Source organism: Pithys albifrons, chromosome Z (genome assembly GCF_047495875.1).
Source record: "Pithys albifrons albifrons isolate INPA30051 chromosome Z, PitAlb_v1, whole genome shotgun sequence".
NCBI classification, from domain to species: domain Eukaryota; kingdom Metazoa; phylum Chordata; class Aves; order Passeriformes; family Thamnophilidae; genus Pithys; species Pithys albifrons.
The window spans coordinates 9,058,440-9,086,126 of record NC_092497.1 but is presented as its reverse complement, the minus strand read 5'-3'; the positions used below and the strand labels follow the sequence as shown (position 1 = coordinate 9,086,126).

At 46.9% G+C, this 27,687-nt stretch overlaps 1 protein-coding gene across 3 annotated transcripts in view; it reads left to right on the top strand.

Moving 5' to 3' along the window:
• The window catches only part of FAM219A (family with sequence similarity 219 member A), a 105,836-nt gene extending 80,057 nt beyond the window's left edge, over positions 1-25,779 (top strand). For 2 of the 3 annotated variants that reach the window (XM_071580321.1, XM_071580319.1), the window contains exons 3-6: positions 10,967-11,069; positions 15,041-15,121; positions 15,461-15,515; positions 16,668-25,779. In XM_071580321.1, coding sequence (XP_071436422.1) covers positions 10,967-11,069; positions 15,041-15,121; positions 15,461-15,515; positions 16,668-16,826 — 398 coding nt within the window. In that variant the 3' untranslated portion in view covers positions 16,827-25,779. The remainder of the gene's footprint in view (positions 1-10,966; positions 11,070-15,040; positions 15,122-15,460; positions 15,516-16,667) is intronic. The other variant, XM_071580320.1, reaches the window with a different exon arrangement.
• Positions 25,780-27,687: the final 1,908 nt, after the last annotated feature.

The window sequence follows — 27,687 nt, the reverse complement described above, 5'->3', positions numbered from 1 at the left end:
CCACTAATTGAATAGCAGGAAGAGGAACCCTGAGCTGACATATCCGGTCCTCCTGTAGAGTTTCAAAGTAAACAGGCAATGCATCTAGCAGAACAATGCCTGAAAATCCTTTTCTGGGGAAGGTGACTTGCCCTCCAAATATTATGCTCAGTAGTAATGCATTTTCTTTCCCTTTTCCAGGTAAGAAGACAGTAGGTCTTGTACTGCAGAGCAGAGATTTCTCTAAGTATGCTGGGGTGAGGAGTATCCATCCATTCAGCCTGTTAAGCAGGCTGGTTGCCTTTCTTCATCTGCTTTCTTACTAGATAGAAAATAGGGAATTTTATTTGAAATGTATAGATTTGTAGAAACTCAGTGCAGCAAGGTGATAAAGCAGAATGGATCAGATATATGACATTTTGCTGCTAAATAAGACCAGAAACATGGTTTAGACTGTCAGCCTCAGTCCAGTCCTGGGAAAAGGACTTTCCAAGCTCATTGCTGGACTCAGTGAGCTGCAAGTCCCTTCCAAGCTCATGTGCTGCCTGTGGCATTAGCCCTTACAACTTTGATTTGCCTACCAGGTGGGAACTCAATGAGTCATCCCAAACAGGGGCCTCTGCCAGTCAAGGAAAGCTTTCTCAATTGCAACGCATTAAATTTAATCTGTAGCTTATACAGACAATACTACACATGCCCTCTGCCATAGGCCAATGTTTAGCATGCAGACATGGACATTTCACTGAGTGCTTATGCAGTTCAAACCTTCTTTTGCCAGACTCCGTTCAAGTGGATTTTATAGAAGTAAACACTATATGATGACCTCCTGTGTAACCAAAGGCTGTGAATATTCAGCCAAGCACGTTGGTACTGTTACTGTCCTAAATACACCTCACATTTACTACATGCGTCAGTGACCTTAATGCTTCTTCACAGAACATCAGGATTCAGAACAAATGTGATGTAGGCACTAATATTGGCTCTGTTGATCTGGTAGATGATGCCTTCAGCATAAGTGATGTTTTAAATGAATTGAGCTATTTAAATGAAGATAGTTAAATTGTGCTTAATAGACCCCTTTCTTTTTCTTTTATTTTCCTTTTTATGTTGTCTGCAACATCATTTAGCAGGGTCAAGCAAATGGATTTGATTTAAACCTGTGTTCAGTTGAGTAGAAATGATGGGGGAGCACTTGCAGATCTTTCCAGGTGAAATAAATAACTTAATACTCTTTGTCCCTTTAAAGTATGTTAAAAGAGAGAGTAGCTCATTTAATGAATTATATTTTGCAAAGATCTGTTTATAAAGTGAAACTTTTTAGCTGGGTTTTTCAGGATACAAATGCTTGCCCAGATATCTTAACATTTTTATTCTGGCTGACAGGAAAAATATTCTTTGAAAAGTACATGAAAATACCAAATAAGTCCCTTTCTGAAGGTAAACGTGGAAAATGGAAAAGAATATATTTAAATATAACCAATACTATTCATGTATTCCAGTTTTGACAGTGATAAATCTTTATATGCAGTCTTTTGCAGCCATTAGGAATAAAAGTCTCAATCCTTTAAAATTAAGTGAAAAAGCACATGCTGAATGAGAACGAAACAAATGCCGTTGTGAGGGTGCAGCTGCGATAAGAGATGCCTTTGAAATCAGTACAGAAAGGTGTTCACAGATAAAGAGAGATGAATTGCTGCCTGCTGCTTCATACTCACACCCTGTGTGAAAAAAATGGCTGCAGAGACAGCCCAGGCTGGAGATTTGGAGCAGGATTCCCAGTTCCCTGCTCCCCTGCTGCCACAGGTGCTCCACGTGGCTTTGAGGTAAATCAGTTCAATAGTTTTTAGCAGCTGTAAAATACAACCTGCTGTTTTACAGAAGTGATTCATGATCGTGTTGTGCCATGAAGAAGGAGGATGCTCTATGTTCAAAATAGTGTTTTATTTACCCCAGAAGTACAGCCATAAGGGTTTCACTGCTGTGTGTCTAACTGCAGGGAGTAACCTGCCTTCCTACGTGACAAAACATGGTAGTGGGTGCAAACAGAGAAGTCATTTCTTCTTTATAATCACATGAGGGTCAGAAAAATGAGCTTTGATTCAGAAAAATGATTGAGAGTAAGGAATGGGGATGTGCAGCTGGAACTTAAAGCTACTTTTGGAGATGTGTGTGGTGTAAACACATGATAGGTTTGGTTGGGACCTGACCACTCATTTGCCAGTTCTCTGTGCTAAGGAATAGTGTGGTGCTTTGTTTTGGTGTGTGTTTTCTGAAGGGAAATGTAAAAATAACATCAGCCAGGCCATCAGGAACCCCTCAGTAAGTTGTGCAGGCAGCATATTCTAGCTCAGCATTACCCCAGAATGAGCCCTGCATTGCTGTGTATACAATGCACTGGCTGCTGCTTGTAGCAACTCCTGTACATGAAGTGAAGAGCTGCCTCCTTGAATAGAAAGAGACTAAAACATTAACTTTATACTCCCTAGGTCATTCACTAGTTCTTTGGTCAAAGCCACTCTCAGCACATGAGTGTCTGTGCCAGCTCTCAGCTGTGCCAAAGGCCCAGAACAGCAGCCACATCAAGACATGTGGAAATGTGGCTACTTGGATGCTTAAAACCTGGTCAGAAAGGGACCTTGGAAGACAGGTTCATGACCTGTTACTGCTAGCCAGTTCTCACAATTGAGAGTTAGAAACCAGAGAATAGCTCACTATCTTCCCCATGTTTGGCTGGGCCAGAAAAATAATGTGCTTCAGCTAAAAATGCTGTGTCTCACCCAGGTTGGTAGTTGGATGACTTAGCTCTCTGACTCCTGCCATCTGAACAGTCTCTTCTGAAACCAAGTGAAACAATCCTCTGTCGGATGGGCTGACCTGAATAATCAGTGCTGATGCCCAGTGCATATCAGCTGGAAACCATATTCCCTGCATGCACAGCAGGGGGCTGGCCACAGACAGATCCCTTTTGTTTCTGCTGCTCCTGTTCAGTGAAAATCATTGTCCTTTTGCCGTTCTTTCCCATGCAGAAAGGCACAGCCATCAGCTACACTAGTGGCACACACACGGTCATGCTTACACTCCCCACATCTCCCCAGGGAGCACAGCCCTCGCTGGGACCAGCGTGGCCCTGTCACACCCTTCTTACACCTTCCTCTCCCTATACCTGCAGGCAAAGCCCCTGTTGATGGACTACCCTGAAATCTCTCCAAGTCTTCACTGACACGGTCTTCACTGACAAATACTCTCTATCAGAGGTGAAAGGTAGAGAAGGTTTCAGTGTCAACCAGATTCATGCTAATGTCCCTGAGCTGAGTGGTGCAAGTGAGCTGAAGGCAGGAGCTGGGCTTGAAGAAGTTGTGGACAGCTCTTTGTTCTTTCTCCCTCCATTCGCTCATGACTGCTTGTCATTCAGCAGGATCTGAACACGAGGATTAGTTTATTTACTGTGTAATTTAAATTCTCAGCTTGCTTGAGGAGTTAGAATTCATCAGGGAGCTGCTGCAGTCCTCAGCCTCAGAAAGTTTGGCTGACTGTGGGAGACAGAGAGGGAAACACATCCCAAAATCTCATCTCATAGACCTTAAAGATGGAAAAATACAATTCTGTCACACGGGATTAGTTTCTTTGTCTTCTCACTGCAGCAAAAGCCACGGGCCCATAGTACACTGTCCCCATAGCATGAAGCTCCATCTCCTGCTCGGGCAGGTTCACCAGCCCTGAGTTACTGAGGTTCAGCCAACAGCTCTCAGCAAAGAGACAGGAGCAGTCAGCATCACCTGCTCCCACCCATGGTGCCAGGGACACAAATTGGCCTCCTCTGCCATAAAACAGCATTTGTGCCAATCAGGCTGTCCCAGCTGAGGGGGCTACACATAGCCAGGCACAGTGATATTGAGGAATGTAATCCTAAGCCACTCTGCTATCATAGCCAGACTCACGGTCTTGGGGAGAATAGAAAAGGTGGATTTGGGGTGTCAGATTGTCCAAATAGTTCTTCAGCTCAGTACAGGGTTCTGTGGATCAGTCAGCAGATTCCTGGGTTGTCTGCTTTGCCTCATGTCACAAAAGGAGCAGTTCTGCAATAGTGTCAATGGCTATTTTTGCTATTTCAGGTTTGGGGCAGAGTGTAGGCAAAACCAAGGTCCCCTCCTCACATAGCAATGTGCACCAAAGAAACTGTTCAGTATTTACTTCTTTTAAAAAGAACAGGAAGATGTTGCTAAAACTGTTACGATTTTGTTTAAATGCTGAAACTACGGAAGTAATTTTAAGGATTCATTCAAGGCTGATTTTTAATTTAGACACGTTCATGTTAAGTCCTTTCTGTTTCCCATGCTCCATTACTATTTCCCCTCATCATAAAGCAGCTCGACACATCCTGCCAGCTGAACAGGTAACCATTTTAAATTGCACTGTCATCTTAAGCAGTGCTTGAAATCACTCATTAGGGCTGTAGCTCTTCCCACATAAGGAAGGGGAGAATTCTGCCCCTCTCAATTTGGACATGGCTTTCTGTAAAGGAGGCTCCCTGTGGGAGTGTGCATCATTTGTCAGCATGCAGCTGTCTGCCCATCCATCCTCTGACACATCCTGGCTCAGGCAGGTGAAACCACACCGGGACAGGGATGGTTGGCTCATGCTGGGGCACCTTCTTACTGAGGACCTTTGGAGGCAGCTGTTACAGGACACCATTGCCAGACAGGGCACAGGCTGGGCCACCACAGTGCTGGCTGTGGCTGCAGCGTGTATTTCCTTTGCTGCTTTACACTTGGGTTGTTATTCCTGCCTTGCTGAAAGCTCCATGAGCTGCTTTGGCTGTTGTCACCAATAGAGCTGACCTTGAAGCAGCACTTGGAGCAGATGCTGAGTGGCTCAGATGGACTCAGCACAGGCTGGCATGAAGGCAGTGGTTTGTTCATTGAAGAGGTTCATCTTTCCTTAAATGATTTTAACATCATAAGGGGACAAAGTGTCTTAAAGATGAAGTGACAAGGTGGGGAAGAAAGAAGGGGCAAGATGTGATGTGTTTGGCAGATCCAGACAAAAGGCTGTTCCCCATGATGTTCAGAGCAACATGGTATTATTGAAAGGGTCCTGGATGCCTTCCTTGCACACACAGACACACACACACACACACACACACACACAGAGACAGACAGACAAACAGACACACACACATGCACCCACACACAGACACACACACAGACACACAGACACACACACACACACAGACACACACACAGACACACACAGACACACACACAGACACACACAGACACACACACACAGACACACACACAGACACAGACACACACAGACACAGACACACACAGACACACACACACACGCAGACACACACACACAGACACACACACACGCATAGACACACAGACACACAGACACACACACAGACACACACACACACAGACACACACACATGCACAGACACACATAGACAGACACACACATAGACAGACACACACACACAGACACAGACACACACAGACACAGACACACACAGACACACACACAGAGACACACACAGACAAATGCACACACAGACACAGACACACACACACACACAGACACACACACAGACACAGACACACACACACAGAGACACACACACAGACACACACAGACACACACAGACACACACACACACAGACACACACACAGACACACACAGACACACACACACAGAGACACACACACAGACACACACAGACACACACACACAGAGACACACACACAGACACACATGCACAGACACACACAGACACAGACACACACAGACAGACACACACACACACAGACACAGACACACACACACAGACACACACACACACACAGACACACACACAGACACACAGACACACACACACACACAGACACACACACAGACACACACAGACACACACAGACACACACACAGACACACACACACACAGACACACACACACACAGACAAATGCACACACACACACAGACACACACAGAGACACACACACACACAAACGCACACACACACACAGACACACACACAGAGACACACACACAGACACAGACACACACAGACACACACAGACACACACACACAGACACACACACAGACACACACAGACACAGACACACACACACACAGAGACACACACACAGACACACACACAGACACACACACACACACAGACACAGACACACACACACACACACACAAACGCACACACACACACACACAGACACACACACAGACAAACGCACACAAACACACAAGCACACAGACATACACACACGCACAGACACACACAGAGACACACACACGCGCACACACACACAGACACACGCGCACACACACAGACAGATACACACAGGCACGCACACACACAGACACACATACACAGAAACACATTCACATGCTGCTCCATGTGTTCCTTTTCTCACACAATGTCCAGGATTAGCAGAGTGGAACCGATGCAGACAACTTCCCCAGTGAGTCCGACTGACAGCACAGCTCTTCACTGGAACAGAAATCAGTGCTGCTTTGCTCCACTCAAGCATGGAGACAGGTAGATGACCTGTGGTGGGCTGACCCTAGCTGAACAGCAGGTGCCCACCAAAGCTGCTCTTACCACTCAGCTGGACAGAGGAGTGAAAATACAATGACAACATGAGCTTTCCACAGGCTCACAGCCTCCTTCAGGCATCTGGCATGGGCATCTTCAGGCACCTTCTCTGCCGTGGGCTCCTCCACAGGCTGCAGGTGGATCTCTGCTGCCCTGTGGACCTTCATGGGCTACAGGGGGGACCTCACCATGGATTTCACCACAGGCTGCAGGGAAGTCTCAGCTACAGCATCTGGGGCACCTCCTCTCCCTCCTTCTGTACTGACCTGGGTGTCTGCAGGACCGTTTCTCTCACACACACTGCTCTGCCTGCAGTTTTTTACCTCCCCTCTCATAAGTATGTTATCCCAGAGGCTCTAACACTATTACTGATGGGTTCACCATGGCCAGTGGCAGGTCCATGTTGCAGCTGGCTGGAACTGACACTCCTGGACATACAGGAAGCTTCCAGCAGCTTCTCACAGAGCCCACCTCTGCAACCTGCCACTGCCAAAAACTTGCACACAAACCAAATACATCATCCACACAGTAACCTTGCCTATGACCAGACAGGATTTTCAGACCCCTAACTGAACACATTTGTAAATGTCAAAGGCACATGCAGGCTGCTCTCTGCCCTCCCAACCTCCTCTGCTCTATCCTGCCTCTTTTGAGAAGTGTCTGGCAAATCAGTGAAAAGCCAGAAGAGTTTGGTTAAAGCTGCACTCTCCCAGCTCTTGCAGTCCTGCTGGTACTGCTGGTGGTTGCCTTTTGGCCCTGCAAGCCGTCACACCTGTGCTCACAGTGTACTTGGTCACCTATAGTCCTTTCATGGGAGGGAGGATGACAAACCATGTGCGAGTTTGAGTATTTCACTGGGTACAGTGGTAAAAAGTAGAACAGCCAAGTGAAATGAAAGCTGAACAATTTGTTTTAAATACTTGCAAATGCCACATAAAGAGCATCATTGGGGCTCTGCTGTAATTAGTGATTTCTCTGAAGTGCCTGGAGAGCAGCCTTATTTCATTCTGACTTTCCCATCTCCAAGTGTCTGTGCTTCACCTTGTGTCTGTGCTGAATTAGATTTTCAATGGTCATCCAACAGCAAACTCACCAAATATGAAATGGCCAGTTACTGGAAATCAGCATCTTCTGTTTTTTCATTTGTTCTTGTATGTTCCATTTTCTCTGCATTTAGCAGGAGTTCCTGTTAGCAGAATCACAGAGTCACAAGTAGGGCTGGAAGGGACCACAGTGGCTCATCTGGCCCAACCTCCCTGCTCAAGCAGGGTCGTCTCAGAGCACATTGCACAGCATTGCATCGAGACAGTTATAGAATATCTCCAGTGAGGAGACTCCACACCCTCTCTGAACAATCTGTGCCAGTGCTCAGTCACCCACCCACACAGTAAAGAAGCTCATCCTTATATTCAGGTGGAACTTCTGTGCTTTAGTTTCTGCCCATTGCCTTGTGTCCTACTCAGCACCACCAAGAAGAGCCTGGCACCATCAACTTGACAGCCTCCCTTCAGATATTTATAGACAATGATGAGGTCCCCTCCAAGTCATCTCTGCTCCAGGCTGAGCAGCCCCAACAACCTCAGCCTTTCCTCCTCACACCTTGTTTTTACTTTGCTGGTTATGCATCTGATTACAGATCCTTTGAGAACTACTTTAATTTGTGAAATTACAGGGGTTCATTGAGATGTTAGGCCCTGAAAGTAACATCTTCAGAAGTGCCTAAATCAGTCACATCTCTAAAGACAATTCAGGTACTTATAGTTTGGGAACCTGGCCTTCAAACAGATACCTGGTAATGAAAACTAGGTGGGCTGGAAGCCAGGGAAAGAGCTCCCTGCCTAGAAACAGGGCTCACAGAGTCCATTGGCTACTCCAGGAGGAAACACCACACAGAAAATGGGCACTGAAAACCTCCATCCTCTGTTCTGATGGACCTGATGGTTGTTGTGCAAGGCTGGAATTCATAGCCCAGAATTACTGCAAGAGATTGGCACCCAAAAGCTCCCTTGGGTGATGGTGGAGGTAGAAGTAATTCATAACACTTGTAAGGCTCCAGTACTAAGTTTCCATGCCTCAAAACCTGATGTGACTCATGCACATCTCCACTACCTTCCAGGAGGTTGTCCTAACACACCAGGACTGAGCAAGCCTCCCACTCCCCCAGGAGGCCAAAACTGCATTTTGACCCACCCTTCATAGCATCAAACAGAGAGATGAACTGCTGATCCAAGTTTAAGAAATTTGGCAGGGAACACAGACATGGGTGTTCCTACCACATTCACACTGCGTTGGGAATGCTCAATCTAAGGCACTAAATAAGTGAAAGGTTTAAATAGAAAAGCTCACATCATTCGTACTCGCATGGTGCAGGTAGAAAGCAGTAACAGTGTAGAAATAGTCACAGAGAGACCTACTGGGGGAAAACATGGTTAGTTAAAGTCCAGGTCCATCAACTGAGTAAGTAACCTGAGTTGGAGAACAGCAGTGGTGCATCTGCTGGAGAGTCAATACAAAGAAGAGAGTGCAGGTTCATTTAAAAGGCTCAGGCAGGCCTTGACTGCCAGGAAAGAAAATGAAACCTGCACTCTTGTTTCTGAGTCAGGTGTCTTGTGCATTATACAGTCTTCTAAAGCTTTGACAGGGGGTGGTCCCATTGCGTGAAGGAGAGCACTCTGGACTCTGAATCCCAAGGTCCTGAGTTCAAGTCTCAGTGGGGACCATTCCCTGGCAGTTCAATGCCTCCCTGCCATCTGATCCAGGGTCAGCTCTGGTTAGTACTGGGTGCTGTGACAGTCCCAAGGACTTCCCTGTCACTGTCCAAGCTCGCTTGGCTGTGGCAAATGGACCTTAGGACTGAAACGGTGGGATCAGTTCTGCACACGCTGAGCCTGACCTAAAAAAACAAATCCACTGTGCAGGCTGGAAGGGCACACCCATGTGGGGAGAGCCTGCCCAAAGCTTCATTTGCGAAGTCTGGCCATACATACTTACATACATACATATACAAAGCTTTGGCAGCTTGTCTCAGTGCTGTGTATTTGTGGTCAGCCATGGTGCTTCTGGATGTAGATGGATGGAAATTGGGTTGTATTTACTGTTGTAAACATTTGCCTCCATAGAGCCCCTCTTTATCCCTTTCTGGACAGCAAAATTCAAGTGGCCTGCAAAATACCAGCCTTGTGTTCTGGAAACAGAGATAACCAATTTGCAAGTTCCAGTACTGAGAAATTACTGTTTTAAGATTTTGACTTCAATGCTGTATCAGTCTTGTAGCTGTTCCTGCCAGAGGGAGTTATTAATCCAATCCCTTTCCTGCCAAGTTCCTTGAGCATTTATTGGCCTCTGCTGTCAGCAGGAGCAGGGCTGGGCATGGCTTGTAGGAACACATACTCTTCTCTCCACGTTCCTCATCATCACAATCTCTAGGCATCTCTGCTGCTTATTTCTCCCTGAAAAAAAGGCAGCCTTGGACATGTGTCCCACTGCTCTGACTTGTGAGAAAGGGACAAAGTTGGCCCACCTTGAACTAGTACACCATAATAGTATGCTGCTTTTGACAGCAAGGAGGAAAAGCTGCTTTTCTCTCCAAGGGGAAAAAAATCTGCAAAAGCAAAAAAAAATCAGCACAATTCACACACTGTAGGGGGAGCAGAAGCAAAACAAATTAACCATTCAGGTTCTTCCGTCTGGTATATCCCTGTTATTCAGGCATGCCACGAAGTAGTTTCCAACATTTTCTCACACTTTGGAGAATGTTTTTAATCAGTCCCTTTCCTGCCTTACTGGGCCCATGCCCAGCTTTTGCCTACAAGCCTTGTCTGTCATGAGATTGGGGCAGTTGGCTCAACTTCTGCAACTAATTGGTAACTCAGCCCAACTAGTTTTCCACAGGTAACAAGGAAAGACTTTAAAACAGAAAATTTAATATGAGTTTATGTGAAAACCCATAACCCCTGGGTTCCTATCCCTGCTGGAGGCAGGGCCATATTAGTTCAGCCCAGTGTTAGTGTCCTTGCAGCAACGCAGACAGGGACTGGGTCTCTTAACTTTGTCTGCCTCTGCTGGGTCTCATCCAGAAACTCCAAGACCTTAGAGATCTTAGAGACCAAGACCTTAGTGTGTTGATGTCAACAAGCTGCTGTGAGTGAATGTACATCAATTCTAGTCCCTGGTGGCCTTGGAGGTAGTGGGACACACCTCATCTGGCCTTGGCATTGTCCCTCCAAAAGAGATGTAGAGCTCATGTCCTTCACTATTAATTCTGCTGTGCCTTTTGCCACTATCAGATCTGGACTTCTGTAGCTGTCTGGTGGCCAGCTAGGCTGTTGCCCTAATTTGCTTTTCCCTTTGTGTCTCACATGCAGAGAAGCAGAGGGAGCTGGCTCGGAAGGGCTCCCTGAAGAACGGGAACATGGGCAGCCCAGTCAATCAGCAGCCCAAGAAGAACAACGTGATGGCACGGACAAGGTAAAGGACTGGAAAAAGTACTCATAGGTGTGCTCTAAGCTGCAGTTCTTGGAGAATTAGGGTGGTCAAGGACAATGTTCATTGCCATTTGCCTACTGCCAGACATGCTGCAAGAGCAGAGATGGCCCTTTCTGGAGCTGGCAGCCCAAGTGCTCTATGCTGTGTTGCATCCCATCCCCAGGGAAGGTGCGGGGACAGCTGAGCCCAGGAGCAGTGACACTGCAGCCTGCAGAAGGCAGAGGCAGCCCACCCTGGCTGGAATCAGGGGTTTGATTGGGCTGTCTTGCAGAGTCTGGGTAGTCTCATGTAACACCTATTCCTGTGGGAGAGGTACAGTGCTGCTTCATGTAACACAGACTGGCTTAGAGCTTGGCTACTTTTATCACAGTAGTTCCACTGCTCCTTTTTGATGGTGACCCCTTCCCCACACTGATTTAATGAACGCTTGTAAATAATCCATCTCCCTGTGCCTTGTCATACACACACTCTGACCTTGGAACAGCATGGTCATGATTTACTGGAGATGCTTTGGCACATCTCTGTATCACAGTATCAGACAGTGCCACAAACTGCTGTAAACAATGACCTTCCTAGCTGAATACTTCCTTTTAGAGTAGTTCAGTTTTTATCATGGAAACTTCAGTACACCAGTGTATTACTTACCTGCATTCAGAAAGGAGGAAAGCCCCTGATCCCACAGGATTGCATGCTTTGCATGCTGCTAGAAAGGTGGCAGTTTCTACTGGGGGGTCTCACTTAAAATGACCAAAGATCACAGATCAGATCACAGACTATTCTGAGTTGAAAGGGACCCACACGGATCATCGAGTCCAAGTCTTAAGTCAATGGCCCACATAGGAGATTGAACCCATGACCTTGGCATTACTACAACAAAGTTTTAACCAACTGAAGAATCTGCAGAATGCTGAGTGTTTACTGACGAAGGGGGAAGTTGCCTGGTTTACCCTATTTCAAGTAGAACAGAAGCTGCATGTCAGAGCTCTCTATATGCACTGCAACTGAGAGATGAGGTTTCTTTTTCACATTAATTCCCAAACCCCAAAATATACTAGTCATAAATCATGCCAGGACTTCATCAACTTTTATTTGAAAGCCCCTGCAATATTTGTGCAATATGTGGCATTGCTTCCTCTCTGTGTTTTGTTGTTGAGAACATATAATAGAGCCAGATCCTTCATGGCAGCAAGAAATGCAGCAACTGTTCTCAGCTGGGTTTTCATGCCCCCTCTTTCTCCTTGTCTTCCTAATGCAAGCTGTAAAGACTTGTTTTCTTTTGGCAATGTGCTATTGTCCCAAGGGGGATTTGCTGCTTGAGAGAGTTAGAAATTAGTGGAAAAGATGGTAAGGGAGAGAAGATGGGATAAATACAGGTGCCTCCCTGTAAAATTAGTGACTTCTCCTTGGAGATACTGTTTCCAAGCTGCCAATGGAAAGAGGAGTGATTTGAGAGGGGAGGAGAAGAGCAGTGACACCTATTGACCAAAGATTTCAAACAGCCAGCCAGATTTTACTGCACTTGTGAACATTTGAGCACCTCAGAATGGGTCAGTCTGTTGTGCCATGGACAGGGCAGCATAAGGAAGGCAGAAATTCCACAAGATTATTTAAACAGCTTTTCACTGTACAACGGTGGAGGTGTAATTAGAGACATTCCAGCAGGATACACTGCAAAACTTCCAGGTTTTCAGGTATGCTGTTGGCTTCCTCTGGTCTCTGCAGGAGAATAAGCTGACTGCATTTCCCCCTTTTTAGCAGTCCTGCTGTTCTCATCAAATATGTTTTCCTTCATTCAGGCAAACCACACTCCCTCTCTTAGTCTTCCACCTCCTCTTCCTTCCCCAGGCCCTCTGTTATTCTGTGTTACTCCTATGGATTTCTGACTTCCAGCCTCTCATACAAGGTTGCCTTCACCATTTGGTTCTCCTGGGACATGGCCAGATCAGCTTTAGGGATGAAAGTCACTGGATCTATAACACACCCAGTCTCCCTCAGCAAATAAAATGAGAACAAGGTTGGGGTGATGCTGCACACTTCCTGTGAAGCACAGACAGAGCCCACAACACCATTCAAACCCTTGGGCACAGCTGGATGCTACAGTGCACTCAGGATAACCTAAACTCGGATTTGTGTCATAAAATTTTTCATGTTAAGTGAGCAAAACCACCAAGACAAGAAGCTCCTGCTGGGACAGCTGCAGACAAAAGCAGCTGCCACTGCTACCTGACTTTATTTCAAGGACAGTGGGAAGTAAAAATAGTGGGAAGGGAAAATAATGGCAATCTGGATGTGAGGGAAAGACTTAAATACAGGCAGAGATATTATAACAGTTTTTGTCTGTTGCAGTAAAATGGAAATTCTTTGTTATTAAGGAAAAAGGCATTTCTCAAGAAAAGGATGTAGTGATCTTTTTTTCATCAAATAAATATCACCACAAAGGGCTCTTCTGCTAGATCCCCTGAGAGTGCTTTGTTCACTGATGATATAATAGCAACTGTCAGTGAATATATATGGAGCAGGGACTGGAAAACTGGAGAGCAAAAATGGCACTCAGTACTTCTGATACCTGTATGAGCAAGCTGCAGTTGCCAGATCTCAGGTTCAGCTCCAGACATCTTTGCTTCCTGACTTCCTGCCTACCTCCTTCAGGAGCAGAAGGACTGTCCTAGTGCCATGAGAAGGGCTGTTGAATATTGCAAGAATATCCCATTTTCTCCAGTCCCTTGGTGCAGCAGGCTGGAAATTCTGCATCAGTTTTAAAATCAATTTGTTTTAATTTACGTTTCAATGAACTCAGTAAGAAAACACAACTAATTGTGAACTCATATGTTTGCTCTGTTATTTGATATATTTTACTCCCTCTGAGCCTGCCCATCGTCAGTGCCTGCCAGGCCTTTGCATTCCTAAAACTCCTAATGGCTTGCTGCAATTTTCTGAGCAGAAGCAGAAAAGCACTTCAAGAAGTTTGATAGCAGTTGGAGCATAGATCTTTAGATTTATATTTCTCAGACTCTCAGTGAAGCATCACTGTGCATCATGGCATGTTGTTAAAGACCATTCGGGAGAAAACCTGAGTTATCACGTTGAATGAGGAGATTTTGTTCACTCTTCTGGTTCCTACCTGCTGAACAAAGACTCTTATTCCACTTCTTTGGTTTGGTTAATCTTATTTTAAATATGAACCAAAGCATTTGTGCTTTTCTTTTTTATGAAAGGACTGTTGTAAACTAGATACCATTGTATTAATGTATATTCCTTATTCTAGAAGCTCTGAAGCCTGTATCCCATTTCACAAACTCCTCTCTCAGGCAATTAAAGGTGCAAAGTCATCCTTGACCTTTGTAACACTTCTGATGGAATGAAATTCATTACAAAATAATGGAATTTGAAAAGTGCTGGTCTGACTCGTGTCTGACACTGGACCCACCAGCTCATATTTCTAGTATTACTAAACATGGGACTTGAGACCTCAGAAGCGTTGTGTTGCTGTGGGCCTGGAGAGGGACTCAGGCAGAAAGACCACATCACATCCCTGATTTCCAGGAGCAGAATAGTAGGATCACTGACCTAGGGAGACACTTATTGCCAGTGTCAGGTACTCATTGCCAGGGAAAAAAAGCGACACAGAAAGGAACACTCTGGTAAAACAAGCAGTGCTACGCAAACAGGTTCACCAGAATGAAGTGCAGTGTCTCAGTGGGGTTTTTTATTTCAGGGAGAAGCATGTTCCCAATGCACATGCAGAGTTTATCCCTGTGAAACTACTCCAAGCTACCCAGAGATACAACTTGCTCCCTCTGACTTGCATACATCTGAACATCTTCACCAGTAAGGGAGGGCTTGCAGGGAACTAAGACATGGAAAGCCAGCTATCATGTAGCTTTATCCCTGGCAATGTTTGCCACTGAGCTTTACTGTGTGGTTAATGGACAACATGTAATTAATTCTTCCAGGCTCGTTGTCCCCAACAAGGGCTACTCGTCGCTAGACCAGAGTCCGGATGAGAAGCCGCTGGTAGCCCTGGATACGGACAGGTATGCAAAGGGTTAACAAGGGGTTTACATGAGGGTGTATCGAGTCTTCATGCCAGAGAGCAGCACTGGAGCCAACTCCTGCTGAAACTGCTCTTGCTCACACTCTTCCTTCCACTGTTGCCTTTGACCTGTGTGTGTGAACAAGTCAGAAGAGCTGTGAGTACAAGAGCACTGTGATGGAAAGATCTGAGGGTCATAGGTGACCTCTAAAGGCTTCCTTGATGTAACTCCTCTGTGCCTCAAGAACAGTTTCATAGCACAAGAAAGACAGGGCTAAGTGGGGAGTACAGGACTCAGCTAACCATTTTCTTCTTTGCTGTATCTTGTTCTTCCCTGCAGTGATGATGACTTCGATATGTCCAGATATTCCTCCTCGGGATATTCATCAGCTGAGGTGAGTTATACTCTCTCGGGCCATCCTTGCCATGAATGCAAATGGAAGCAGCCAGAAATGGCTTGTAATGGCCTTGCACTGTCAGAAATGGCTACACAACAGATTTACTGGTGGTATGGAGTCTGTGAGCCTGGAGGGGGCCATGGCAAAAACTGTGTCATGTTGCTTTCTTCCCCATTGATCCAGCTGGCTCCATACACACACTGCCATGGCACAGGGATCTGCTTATCAGCTGTTTTCACAGCGAGCTTTGGCTTCACTCAAGCTTTTCCCAGTTCTGCCTGGTTCTCAAGCTTTGGCCCATGTGGTACAAAAGCATCACCTTGTCTGTCATGGCAGCTCAGTAGCTGTGTGCTTGCCAAGGACACAAATAAAGGACCTGAAGGTGTGCTGTGATTTCCACTTACTAAAGTGGTCAAGGTCACCCAGTGTGTGTTTACTTGAAGTAGGCAGAAATTCCAGGGAGGCCTTGCAGATATGAACTCTCGCCCTTTCAAAGAGAAAAGGCAGGAAGCCCAAGTTTGTTAATGCTTTGCATTGTTTCTGATTATATTCCCAAATTCTCTTATGAGTTAGTCACTCAGCCTCTGGCTACTGCTTGTGCAGGGTCTGATTTTGTATCCAAGGTGCTGAGCAGCCATTCTGCACACAAGCTGCTGGGAACTTTTTCCCCTTGTATTGTTTCCTTGGGCAAAATATTTCCAAAAAACAGGGAAACAGGCAAGAGCAGGGACCAAATCAGGTGATCTGACCCATCTCTGTGTCCTGACAAAGTGTTGTTCATCCAGCACTTGGCTCTGAGATCACAGAGAGCCAAACTTTACCATCTTTTAACTGTCCCCAGACTGAGAGGGGAAACTGCCCAGCTGCCAGTAAATATTATTTTTACATTACATTAAATGAGGGCTTGTCATAAGGGAAAAAATATTCCAGAATAAAATAGCATATCTTACTCTAAATATTCCTATTCTGGAAGAAGATAGGACAGAAGGAGACCCTTCCCTCACCTGTGGCCAAAAGCTAGGACTATTTCATTAGTGGAGCAGCTGCTAATGAAGGGGAAATATATTCAGAATAGGAGACCTCCTCGACCTTCTGACCACCACGAGTAAAAAGTCTCAAGTGTTTGACTGTTTGTCTCTTTGTCTGTAGCAGATCAACCAAGACTTGAACATCCAGCTGCTAAAGGATGGGTACCGGTTAGATGAGATCCCTGATGACGAGGACCTCGACCTAATCCCCCCTAAGTCGGTGAACCCCACCTGCATGTGTTGCCAAGCCACCTCCTCCACCGCCTGTCACATCCAGTAGTGAGGCCGGCAGGCTGTGATCAGTGCTTTCCACTATAACTGTAAAACTTAACAGCCATTGCTTCCTCCTATGGTAGGACGTGCACCTCTTTGTGTTCATGGAGCCAGGAGAAACCAAAAAATTCATTTTATGATTGGTTGATAAGTTATTTTAAACTATGGTTAAACAAAAGAGAAGTTGCTTGAAGTGCCGGGCAGTGCCTGGCAGAACTGACTGGTCTGGAGAGCGAATGCAGAGGGGTCCAGAGATACCTCCTAGGTTTGATTAGGCACTGGGGATATTTTGTAAAGTGTCTTTTCCAGAGTGGGAATGGTCAGATGGGACTTCAGGTAATCCTGCCCACTGAAACCAATCCATCTGCAAGATTAGTGTAAGTTGGAGGTATCAAAATGTTTTACCAATGAGAGGAAGTCAGTTCTTATTTCATTCACTAAACCTGTTTCATTTACATAACCAAAATGACACTATAACTGGGGCAGAGGAGTGGGAACGGACCAGGGCATCCTTTCTTATGGCAAGGCTAGCCAGGACTAGCATGACACAATTCATTCACTTGCAAAAGGGACAAACACGTGACATCTCACTGTGAGCCAGTGCTAGCTAGAGCTGTTGTGTCACAAAGCCAGTGCAATCTACCCTTAGCACCGCAGTAAATTACTCCCAAACACATCAGATTTGACCTGCAATCCATCTGTGCACTTCAGGGATTCACTCCTTGCCCAGGAATAACAATCATACTTGTGAGCTCAGTCCAGTCACGTATTCTGACTTCAGCCTATACTTATTTCCTGTGTGACCCATCTCTTTCCAAAAGTCTTAAACTTTATTCAACTAAGAAATGAGTTTTGCACAAGACAGGACTAGAACTGTACAGTCTGAACATGGGTGCTGGAAAAACTAGTTGAAGAAAGCATTTTAACAGTCCTTGACTCTTGATATTCTCTTGACACTGTGTCTCTTGGTGCCTGTGGGAGAGATTCATTAATGCTGAAGTCATCTGTGTGGTGCTGTTGGACTTCAGGGGAGTTGTCAGCAACAGCAGGGTTATGAACAGCTTCAACTGAAAAATACCCATGAGAGGAAACTACTATTTATCCCATCTCTGCCCACCTCTGAACCAGACATGGTCTGTGTTAGGGCTGTCCCATGTCAGAGCAGATGTGTTTATTTGGTGCTGGAGTAGTCAGGAAGCCTGGTGCTAGGTTAGGTTCCTGGCCTGAGCTGCCAGTTCACCACCAGACTGTTCTGAATGCAAAGTCACTTTGTAATTAGGAAACATGTCCTCTCCCTGGCCAGTGTTACACTGATGGCTTCAGCATCTGTGAACGATGGGCTGGTGTTTTTCCCAGTGTTGAACTCTTTTGCCATAGGCATGACTGTGTGTTTTCCTGCTCTGACAGGAGGAAGGACCACCTGCCTTGGGTCATCACTTGCTCTGCAGCCTGGGGAAGGGAAAAGTTGGGGCAGTTCTGAGCTTCCCATCACAATTCCTAAATCACAAGGCAGAGTCTGGGCTCCACCACAAGAGACAGATCCCACCTCTGAAATCTGAATGAAATGAGCTGAATCTTTAAGTCTATTCATGACAGATTTATTTAACATCCTGGGGACTCACTCTGTGCAATGAGCTTGATACCACCCACAGCATGAGTGAAAGAGCAGGTACACAGGATTCCTGGGCTTTACTATTCACTAGCAGGTATGGGCAACTTTTAAAGCTGTGCTTATCTCCCCTCCTTAAAACAGCAACAGCACGCTGCCACCCTGGCTCCAGGCCACAGAAAGACAACTTGAGTGGTGCTGTTTACTGAGCATCCCTGCCTCTTCAGGCAGAAGTTCTGGTTGACTTGCCAGCTCCTGTGAGGATAGCGTTCCAGAAGTGGATTCCGCCTTTTCTCACCACCTGGTAGTGCTGAGTGGGAATATTTCCAAAATACAGCTCAGGCTGAGATTAGCAAGGTGTCTGGAGGTGGGGGATGCACTCTACCAATGCTGTGTAGAGAGAAGGATAAAGGGGAAAAATATTCCTTAAGGAGTCTTTTTTTTTAATGAGGAATGTAGTCAAAACCTAATAGAAACACCATAGTCAAACCAAATCCTATAGGACATGACCAAGGCTCTTCAAACCTTCAGTCTTCTAAAGGGGAACTTTGCAGTTCAACATTGGTGCCATGGAATGTCTTCATCACATTTATCTTTCAGTTTAGCTTTCATACCATGGAATGTCTTCACCACATTTACCTTCCTGGGTCAGTCTCTGTGCCTTCCAGCCAGGCTGCACACCCTCAGCCTTTCCCATAGCCCTTGCTCAGGAGCTGGGAGCATTTTGGTGTGCCTGCTAGAGGAACAGGACACCTGTTCACCTGGGTCAGCCATGGGGGACTGCAGGTCCCACAGGTCTCCACCATGCTGCTGTCATAGAATCATGCAGCCATCTGGGTTGCAAAAAACCTTTAAAATCATTGAGTCCAGCCATACCCTAGCACTTGTCCTGTTCAGTCTAGGACAGAATGAGGCTTGCTAACACTGTTACTCCCGGTGTTAATGCCTCTCCTCTGAGGGACAGACCTTCATTTGGTGGTGGACTTGCCTGGTTAACAGTTGGACACGACGATCTTAAGGTCTTTTCCAGCCTTAATGATTCTGTGATAACCACTGTCCCATGGCACCACAACCAAGTTCTTTTATTGTCCCTGGTGCTGTTTCTTTGCCTGCCATGTGCCCCAAGGCATTCCTCAACCCCACATCTACCCTCAGCCCTTTGCATTGTGTGATGTGCATCTGCTTCCAGCACAACCCTTTAGGGAGGGAGGGAGATGAACTGAAATGCTACACCCAGTGCTTCCTCCACATACAGACCGAAGCACAAGCCACGTGGTTTTGCCTGTGCACAGGAGTTGGTTGCACAAATCGCTGGTTTGGCATCGCAGTACAGGACCATAAAATGGCGATTTTTTGGCTTCTCCTCTCTATGCTTTGTGTTCATATATTTTATTAGGGGAATAAAGTAGAAAGGGTGGGGAAAAGTAGTTACCTGTGTAGGGTCATTATCAGAAAGGCTGAGTGGATTAAGGCAATGCACATCTGGCTATCACAGAAAATTTAACACTAACTCTTCTGAACTGCAGCCCCTCAAGCAGGTTATGACCATGCAGTGTGTTTGTTGGCTCCTTATGGAATATGGTGGACTGCCCATTGGTATGTATTAACTACAGTTTAGGCTGGTTCCCCCTGCCTGGTCTCATGTGCAGACATTTGATTTACCCAGCAGGTTTTCCCTCTGCCTTTAGAATCCAAGAGTCACAGAATCAGTAAGGTTGGAAGGCACCACAGTGGGGTCATCTGGTCCCACCTCTCTACTCAAGCAACCCTTGCTGGAGGTTATCCCATGGTGACTTCTTGGTAAGGTGTATGTCATGGCTATTCGGGCACTGCTCTCCTTAGACCAGTCTCTGTCACCATGGCCAGGAGAAGGCAGAAGGAAAGAGCATGGATCCTGACTCTCTGTTCCAGCATTTTAAAACCCTAAAAGCAGAGCTGCTTGGCATTCTCCTAAATGCAGATTGCAGGCAAGAAAGAAAATTGTTCCTTGTTCCAGTCTGCACCAAATGAGATGGTCTTCTCAGACCCTGTTTTGGTCCAAAGTAGTTCAGAAAACCAAGAGGAGGAACACCATGGAGTATGAAATGCTTCATTGCTGTCCATTTAAATTACCATGCAAATAGGATTTAAGGATATTGATGCTGATATTACCTGAGTTTAAGCAAATCCTTTCCTTTTATCAGATGTTAATCTGATAAAATATCAGATAATATCCTTTAATGTGAGCTGGATTTGAACTCCAGGGTCTCAACACAGTCTGCACATTTCCAGATGTCTTTGTGAGGAGGAACATCCTCCCAGTCTTCAGAAAGGTCTTTAGGTAGCGTGGTCACATCTGCTTTTCTGGTGTTTATAAATAAGCTTTAGCTGAAAGGAGGCTGATGTCCAGGCAACCATCCTGAAGGCTCATTTGATGTCTTATCAGACACATCTTGAAGTCAACCCTCGGAAGAGTCACTGGATCATACCTGACATTGCTGCATGTCTGCCCCTCACATGTGGCTTGGCCACTGGGTCTGCTGTGCTCTCCGGGCTGTCCTGCCTGCAGATGCGCTGGGACTGCCAAAGCAAGTTGGCCCAGCCTGCTGCATGGGCTTTGGAAGGGACATCAGACAGCTCCCCCATGGGCAGGAGCTCCTGGTTTGTCCCAAAAGGAGGCACCCATTGTGTTCAGTTGTGTGCTGGCTGGTGCACAGGTTGCATCCTGAGCAGGATCCTTCCCTTTCCAGGCACAGTCTGTGCTTGGGCTGGCCAAGCATGCAGGAGGCTTGAAAAGGGCAGTGCTCTCTGTGTGACTCAACAGAAACATGAAGATGCTTTTGAAGAAAGGAAGGGCCCAGCTGGGCAACAGTTAGAACAGCAGGAAAAGGAAAACAAGTAACTACAAAAATTGCCAGGTGCTGTCTTGGCCTGGGGCAGATCCTGGTTGTCTGAGTTAATCTGTGTCAGTGCAGTGTTGACGCCAGCAGGGAGCAAAGCTCATTTTCAGATGTAAACACAGAAACACCATGTCCCTGAGCTGGCACCACAGCCAAATACAACCCTGGAGGGTCTGCTGGGCTGTTAGAGCACAGAAATGAGCTGTGGGGTCCCTTGCTGCTGTTGGCACTCAATGTTTCCTCTAATCTCAGGCGAGTCACATCCCCTCTTGGTGTCCATTTCGTTCCACAGCACAGGGGACAAACCTGCCTTCCCAGGATGGTCCCACCACCCTGCATGGACACTGCTGAGTGTGTGACGGGCACCAGTGACAGGATAGCTCTGCAAGCAGGATCTAAATACCACACTGAAGAAATTTAATTCCTGTTTTCAAAGTAGTACTATGCTTTCCCTGTTTACCAGTTGTGATGTCGCTCACATGTGCCAGAAGGCAGCGGGGTGGAGGTTAGTGAAGGGAGTAAACATCTGTGAAGGAAGATGTTTGGCAAGGATATACTCTGCAGTTTTTTGGCAGCTGACTCTTGCACAACTAGCTTCTGTTGCCTGCTCTGCCAGAGGGAACATGTAAGAAGATTTGTTGGCCCAACAGCACCATCCACTGATAGCAGAATTAAGGAATTTAGGAGTGAAACTTGGGATGGCAAGTACCGATGAGGAGGAACAGAGCATTGAAAGGCTCATTTTTGGAATATTCTGATGGCAGTTTCATGCACTTGCTTTTAGCAACCAAGTGATAATCTCAGCAATTAAACTGGCAGTTTTGCCTGGGCTCCTCCTTTACTTTTCCATTCTCACTTCAGACCCACGTGGGATTTGGCCACTCTCATCTACAATGCAGTAGGCTTTGTGACCTGGCAGCTGCTCAGCTCAGCAACTTTAGGCTACATGTTCAAAAGAAACATCGGCATAGAGGGGCAGTGCCACATGGCGAGCTGGGATAGCTGGAAAGGCATGGGAAGGTCTTCATATGAAGGTGATTTTCACCTCTAGGCATACTTGTCACTTTCTTTCAAGACTCAGCTGTGAGGGGGATTGCTCCAAACCTCGAATGGCATATCATACAAACCCACCTCTGCTATAGAACCACACAAGCCCTGAAGCAGAAGGGCCAGCAATGTAGCATAGAGGGAGACGTTGTGACCTGGAATTACCTACAGAAGATGGACAGAGGTTTCTCACAGGGGCTGTATTTTAATTCCCTGTATTATGCTGCTGAGCTGCTCTGTCCCCACCCAAAAAATTACAGCTACATCCCTTCCTTTGCCCCACTTGACACTGCTGGCAGTCCCAGGATGAGAGCAGCTAAATGCTGCTTGACTGAGCACTGCCTTGACAGCTTGCTGGGGAAGCAAAGGCTGGGACCAACTGGAATTTCATGGAGCAGAGCACCATGGCTCACACAGCCATGCAGCAAGACATGTCACAGAGCAGCATGGACACTGCCAGGACAGCCTGCAGCTTTCCCTGGTGCCTGGGGAGAGCAGCTTCTCCCATTGCTTCCCAGACCCATTTCCCACTTGTGATGACTTCTAGCCTTTTGCTTTCTCTAAAAAGCTGCTCCAGCAAAAGATGGATTTGCTCCCAGAAGGTGTCCACCTCACTGATGGTGCCTGGTCTGTTGAGCCATTTCCATAGTAATATGTGATACAGGCACTGGGATTGGATCAGGGAATGAAAAGTACAAAATAAACCTCATTAAAGTGTGACTGTTTCAGACATGTCACTGAAAAGCAGCACAGTAGGCACCAGGAAAAGGAAAGGCCACCAAAAGCCCATGCTGAGATAAGTCCTGTTACCTGCTGAGATTTTTATCTTCCCAGAGCAGCATTTGTCTCCTAGTTGCCCATCCAGCTATCCCAGGTGAGCTCACTGGGAAGCACTGCTCTTCACCTAGGCAATGCTTCTTGCTTCTGCACCCCAAATAAGCTGCAGCTCCATTTGTTACCCACCTTCCTGAAGCCTCTGTGACTTGGGAGACACAGTTTGTTGAGAGATGTAATACAGACACATGATAGAGCTGAAAAAGTTGGGCAAGCACTCTTCATGATAGATTTTCTGTTTTTTATCACCTTCCTATCCATCCCCAGTTCACAGATTTCTTTCCTCAGTTTCTTTGCATGGAAAAGCTCTCCTAGCAGCTGTGTTTGGCTTGTGGCTGTCTCTGTCCTGTGACAAACCCCAAGCAAATGTCAGACCAGCAGGAAATCCAGTGAACACAGTGGGGTGTGAGCCAGACAGCAGGCTGGGATTTCTCTTCATCCACCTGAAGGCTTGTGAGGGTGAGGGTTCACCAGGCAAGTGGTGAGATCCAACCAGCCAAGCTGGCCTCACGCTCCTGCTCACAGTGCTGTGGGAGGTGTGGAGCCCAAGCATCAGGGCCCAGACCTGCCAGCCCAGGGGCTCCTGATGCAGGCTGGAGACCTGCTTGGCTCTGCTCTTGCTGCACTGGGACAGGGGCTGTAAGACATGCTGGTGGGGCTGTAGTTCTGCTGGGAGAAAGAGTCATGTGGAGGATGAAGTCTTTGCGAGGGAGACAGTTCAGAATTTCCTGCCCACCCGGAGCTTTTTGCACTTTTTAAACCATTTGCACTCGTTCCACAGAGGTCATTGAACCTTCAGTTTAATAAAGGAAATGAGCTGCTATTCAATAGCTTTCTGAAGGGTCTGAAAGCAGGTGTTACCTGGCGTGCAGAGCTGGTCTGTGCCTGACATGATTTACAGACCCATATCAGAATCCCCCTGCAGCTGGGTGAGGATTGGTATGGGGGAGTCAGCACAGGACATCACACCAAACAGCCTCCCCAACTGAAGCAGAATCAGACCACGAAGGGGGGGAAGGAGCAGTAGCAGTAGAAGGATAGCTAGTTGTCACAGGTAATCTTCGGTATCCGTGTCCAGTGGTTAGTGCTAGAATTGCAAGCCTTGTTATATTGCACACACGTCCTCCTTCCGCTCCCTTTGCTCAAAGCAGCTGTCACCTTTCCTCCATCCCTGTGCACCACTGATGAGCATCAGAGGCAGTCGCACCACAGTGATCCTCAGCCCAGTTCTGCATCCCCCTTTCCCACCCAAACTCAAGGCAGCCTGGACAGTTGTTGACCTTCACAAGTCTAGTGATTCCAGTTGGGTTTCTTTCTTTGTGTACCATGGCTTCCTTCCCACACACTCTAGCAGGGCAGTACAGGAGGCTCTGACCGAGTCCCAGGAAGCTTCTTTGCCCCCAGCAGCACCTTGCAGACATGCACCTTACTGGGAATGTACTGGGTCAATGCTGGTGACATCTGGCACTGCCGATCTTGCATGGGTGGCAACTGATGGGGATCCACCCGGGGAAGTTGGCAGAAAGTGGCTACTGTCCCTTTTCATTTCTGAGGGAGAAGGGGATATTTTGGCATTATTATTGTCCACCTTCCAGTGGCCAAGTTCTGGGCTGCATTAATAATTGGGATTCATTGGCTGTCCAGGCAGATGTGGAGCTTTGCACCAACCTTAACAGCAAATGGTGTGCCTGTATCCAGAGCCTGGATGCAGGATGGGTTTGTCCCATGCTGGCAGAGTACATTCAGCAGGCTCCAGATGGACATTTCTGGCAGACAGAATAACAGCACTCCTCCAAGTCCAGATCAAATCTGCACTTCCATTTTGTGTCCTCAGCATGACAATTTTAACACTCAACCTAAGGAAATGCTTTCCAGGTCTCCATTCCCCCCATGTGGTGCCTGGCACCCCGGGGGAGGGGATGGCCAGAAGCATTTCAGGGTCACCAAAATCAAGATCCTTTTTGGATTTATGTAATGGAAATACATTTCAGGAGGAGAGACCTCCCAACCTTTGTGTTAATCTCAAGAGCAGATGAATTTCTGGCTGTCCTTGCATATAGTGAAACATAGCTGAAACAGCCAAATGCAAATAGAGTTAAATGTAGGGTTTGACCTGAATAACCTTTTAATTAGGAAAATGAATTTGTTGTAGCTTGACCTTAGTCCTTGTTAGGAACCTGCTAATCATTTGACATGCAGAGTGTATTAATGCTGCACTTAACTTGGCCATTGGTTTTATTATCTGGTTTGGGGAGTTTTTTCACTCCTGAAGCATCAATCTGCATCTTGTATGGGTTTTCCTTTCTTTTTTTTTCCTGTTCAGATCATGTAGCACACTGTTGTACTTTTGTTCCCGTCTGTGTAGAGTATTGCCTTAAACAGATCAGTTGTGTTGTGGTTTGTTTTGGGTTTTCTCTTTTCTACCATCAGATTTATGCATTAATTTATTTTAAGATGTGGGGGTTTTTTTCAAAAACACGAAATGTGTATAATATTTTTTTTAACATTTCCATTGCAGTATTTATCATTGTTACTGGTTGTGTGTAGTGTAACAGAATTAATGATATTAAAAAGCATACATATGAAAACCAGCCTGCCAGCCTTTGTTCACGGGAGAGAACTGAGGTGAGAGGGTGTGAGCTGCACCACCTCCTCTGAGCCTCCAGCAGCCACAGACACTGAAATCAGGGGTACAGCCTCCATCCCATGGCTGGTACCATCCTGTCTGGGCCAGAAACAGCAGCTGGTGGGGAGCTGGCTGTGTGGCAGAAGTAAATACTCAGGCACTGACCAACATTTGTTTCCAAGGCAATGGGAAAGCACACGAGGCTGGAAGCAGCCCCTGCATCTGGTCTGTGACAAGCAGAGAGAAATTCTGCATCTGTACGACACTGATGGGTGAAATAACCATTTCTCCAGCACTGCAGCTGTTCTGCCCCTTCAAGCTGTTGGCACGGGAGCCAAGCGCTGGTTTTAAAGTCCAGCACCAGCAGCTGAAAACCTCATGGACCACCATGGGCAGGGAACAGCCACAGGGGGCCAGTGGCTTATGCTGGCATCGAGTCTGGTGTGGGATTAGTACCCCCACAACCGAGAGGCTTGGACTCCGGATGTGTGCCCTGGGGTGGTTTACCCTTCCCTCACAGCCTTCCTCTGAGTCCCAGAAGGGGATGGGGCTGATGAAGAGCCTAAACCTGCCCCAACAAGAGGCCAGTGGGATGTGAAAATCAAGGGCCACTTGTTTTCTTCATCTCTAACAGCACAATAATCATGTTTGCCTGGAACCACTCGAGTGCTGTGGGCTGTGCGACTCCACCATCGCCAGCAGCAAACCAGGCAGGGCTCTGCAGCCCCTCAAGGGCACAGGTTGGCATCCACCCTGCCAAGACAGGCTTGGGTCTGCACCAGTAATCTCCAAAAAGGTGGCAGCAGAGGGGCCAGAACCGGGAGCAGAGCAGGGCTCTGAGTCAGCACTGCGTGACAAGCCAGGCCAGAGCAGGACTTGGCTTGTCCCTATCCCTGCAAGGGCAGGGATTTCTGCTCAACGACCCAGCTCTGGGAAAAGCAAACCCAGTTCATGCAAATCCCTCCCTGGCATGACCAGCTGCCTCTCTGCACTGAGACAGATGAGGATCTCTGACTGCAGAGTCCATTACTCAGCATGAAAGAGCAAACAAGCCACATAGAATCACCTAAATCCAGTTTTTAATTAAAAAGGGGAGACAGAGCAGGCAATAATTCTGTGGCTAATACAGAGGCTGGGGCAGCTGTGCGTGGTGCTGTGCCAATGGCATTGGCTGCTCTGGTGTGATGCTCTTTGCCTGCAGCTGGACTGCTGCAGGATTTCCAAGGAAATACAGTAGAAAGGGGTTGGAAAATCCATAATCACTGCTCCTACACTTCCTAAATAAAACTGAAACTGTTTCCTATCATTCTTAAGGCAGTTGCTTGCAGGAGGGGAGGAAGCTGGGAGAGGACCAGGAGGGAAGCAGGCAGAAATTCCTGTGCCCTGGGCTAGAACTGGAGCATTGCTATGGGACTGACAGAAAGCCACCAATCCCACTGCTCCAATTCTGTGACATCTCTGATCACATAAGCATCACCCTGGGCTGGCAGAGCAGTGGCACTTCCCCCCTTCCCCTTCCTGTGTGGGCTGAAGGTCCCCAGGCCACCCCTGTCCCAGCACACTGAAGCAACACGTTCCTCCTCTCCAAAAAGCAGAAGACCAGCAGTTACATCAGCTCCTACTGCCTGCTGTGCTCTGTCAGAAGGACCATCCAAGAGCAGACTCCACAGCAGCCCTGGAAAGAGAGCAAGTTTGTAGCACAGGTAAATGCTGCCGGAGGAGAAAACTTCAGGGTTTCACGTCTCAGCACAGGCACTCACAGGGCACCTTGCTGCATGTTTGTGTTGGGAAAGGGAGGGTGTTGTGCTCCCTGGTTAGGAAAGTGTCTGACAGCCCATGGCCTGTGCTCACTGACCCCTTTTCCCTTGGAACT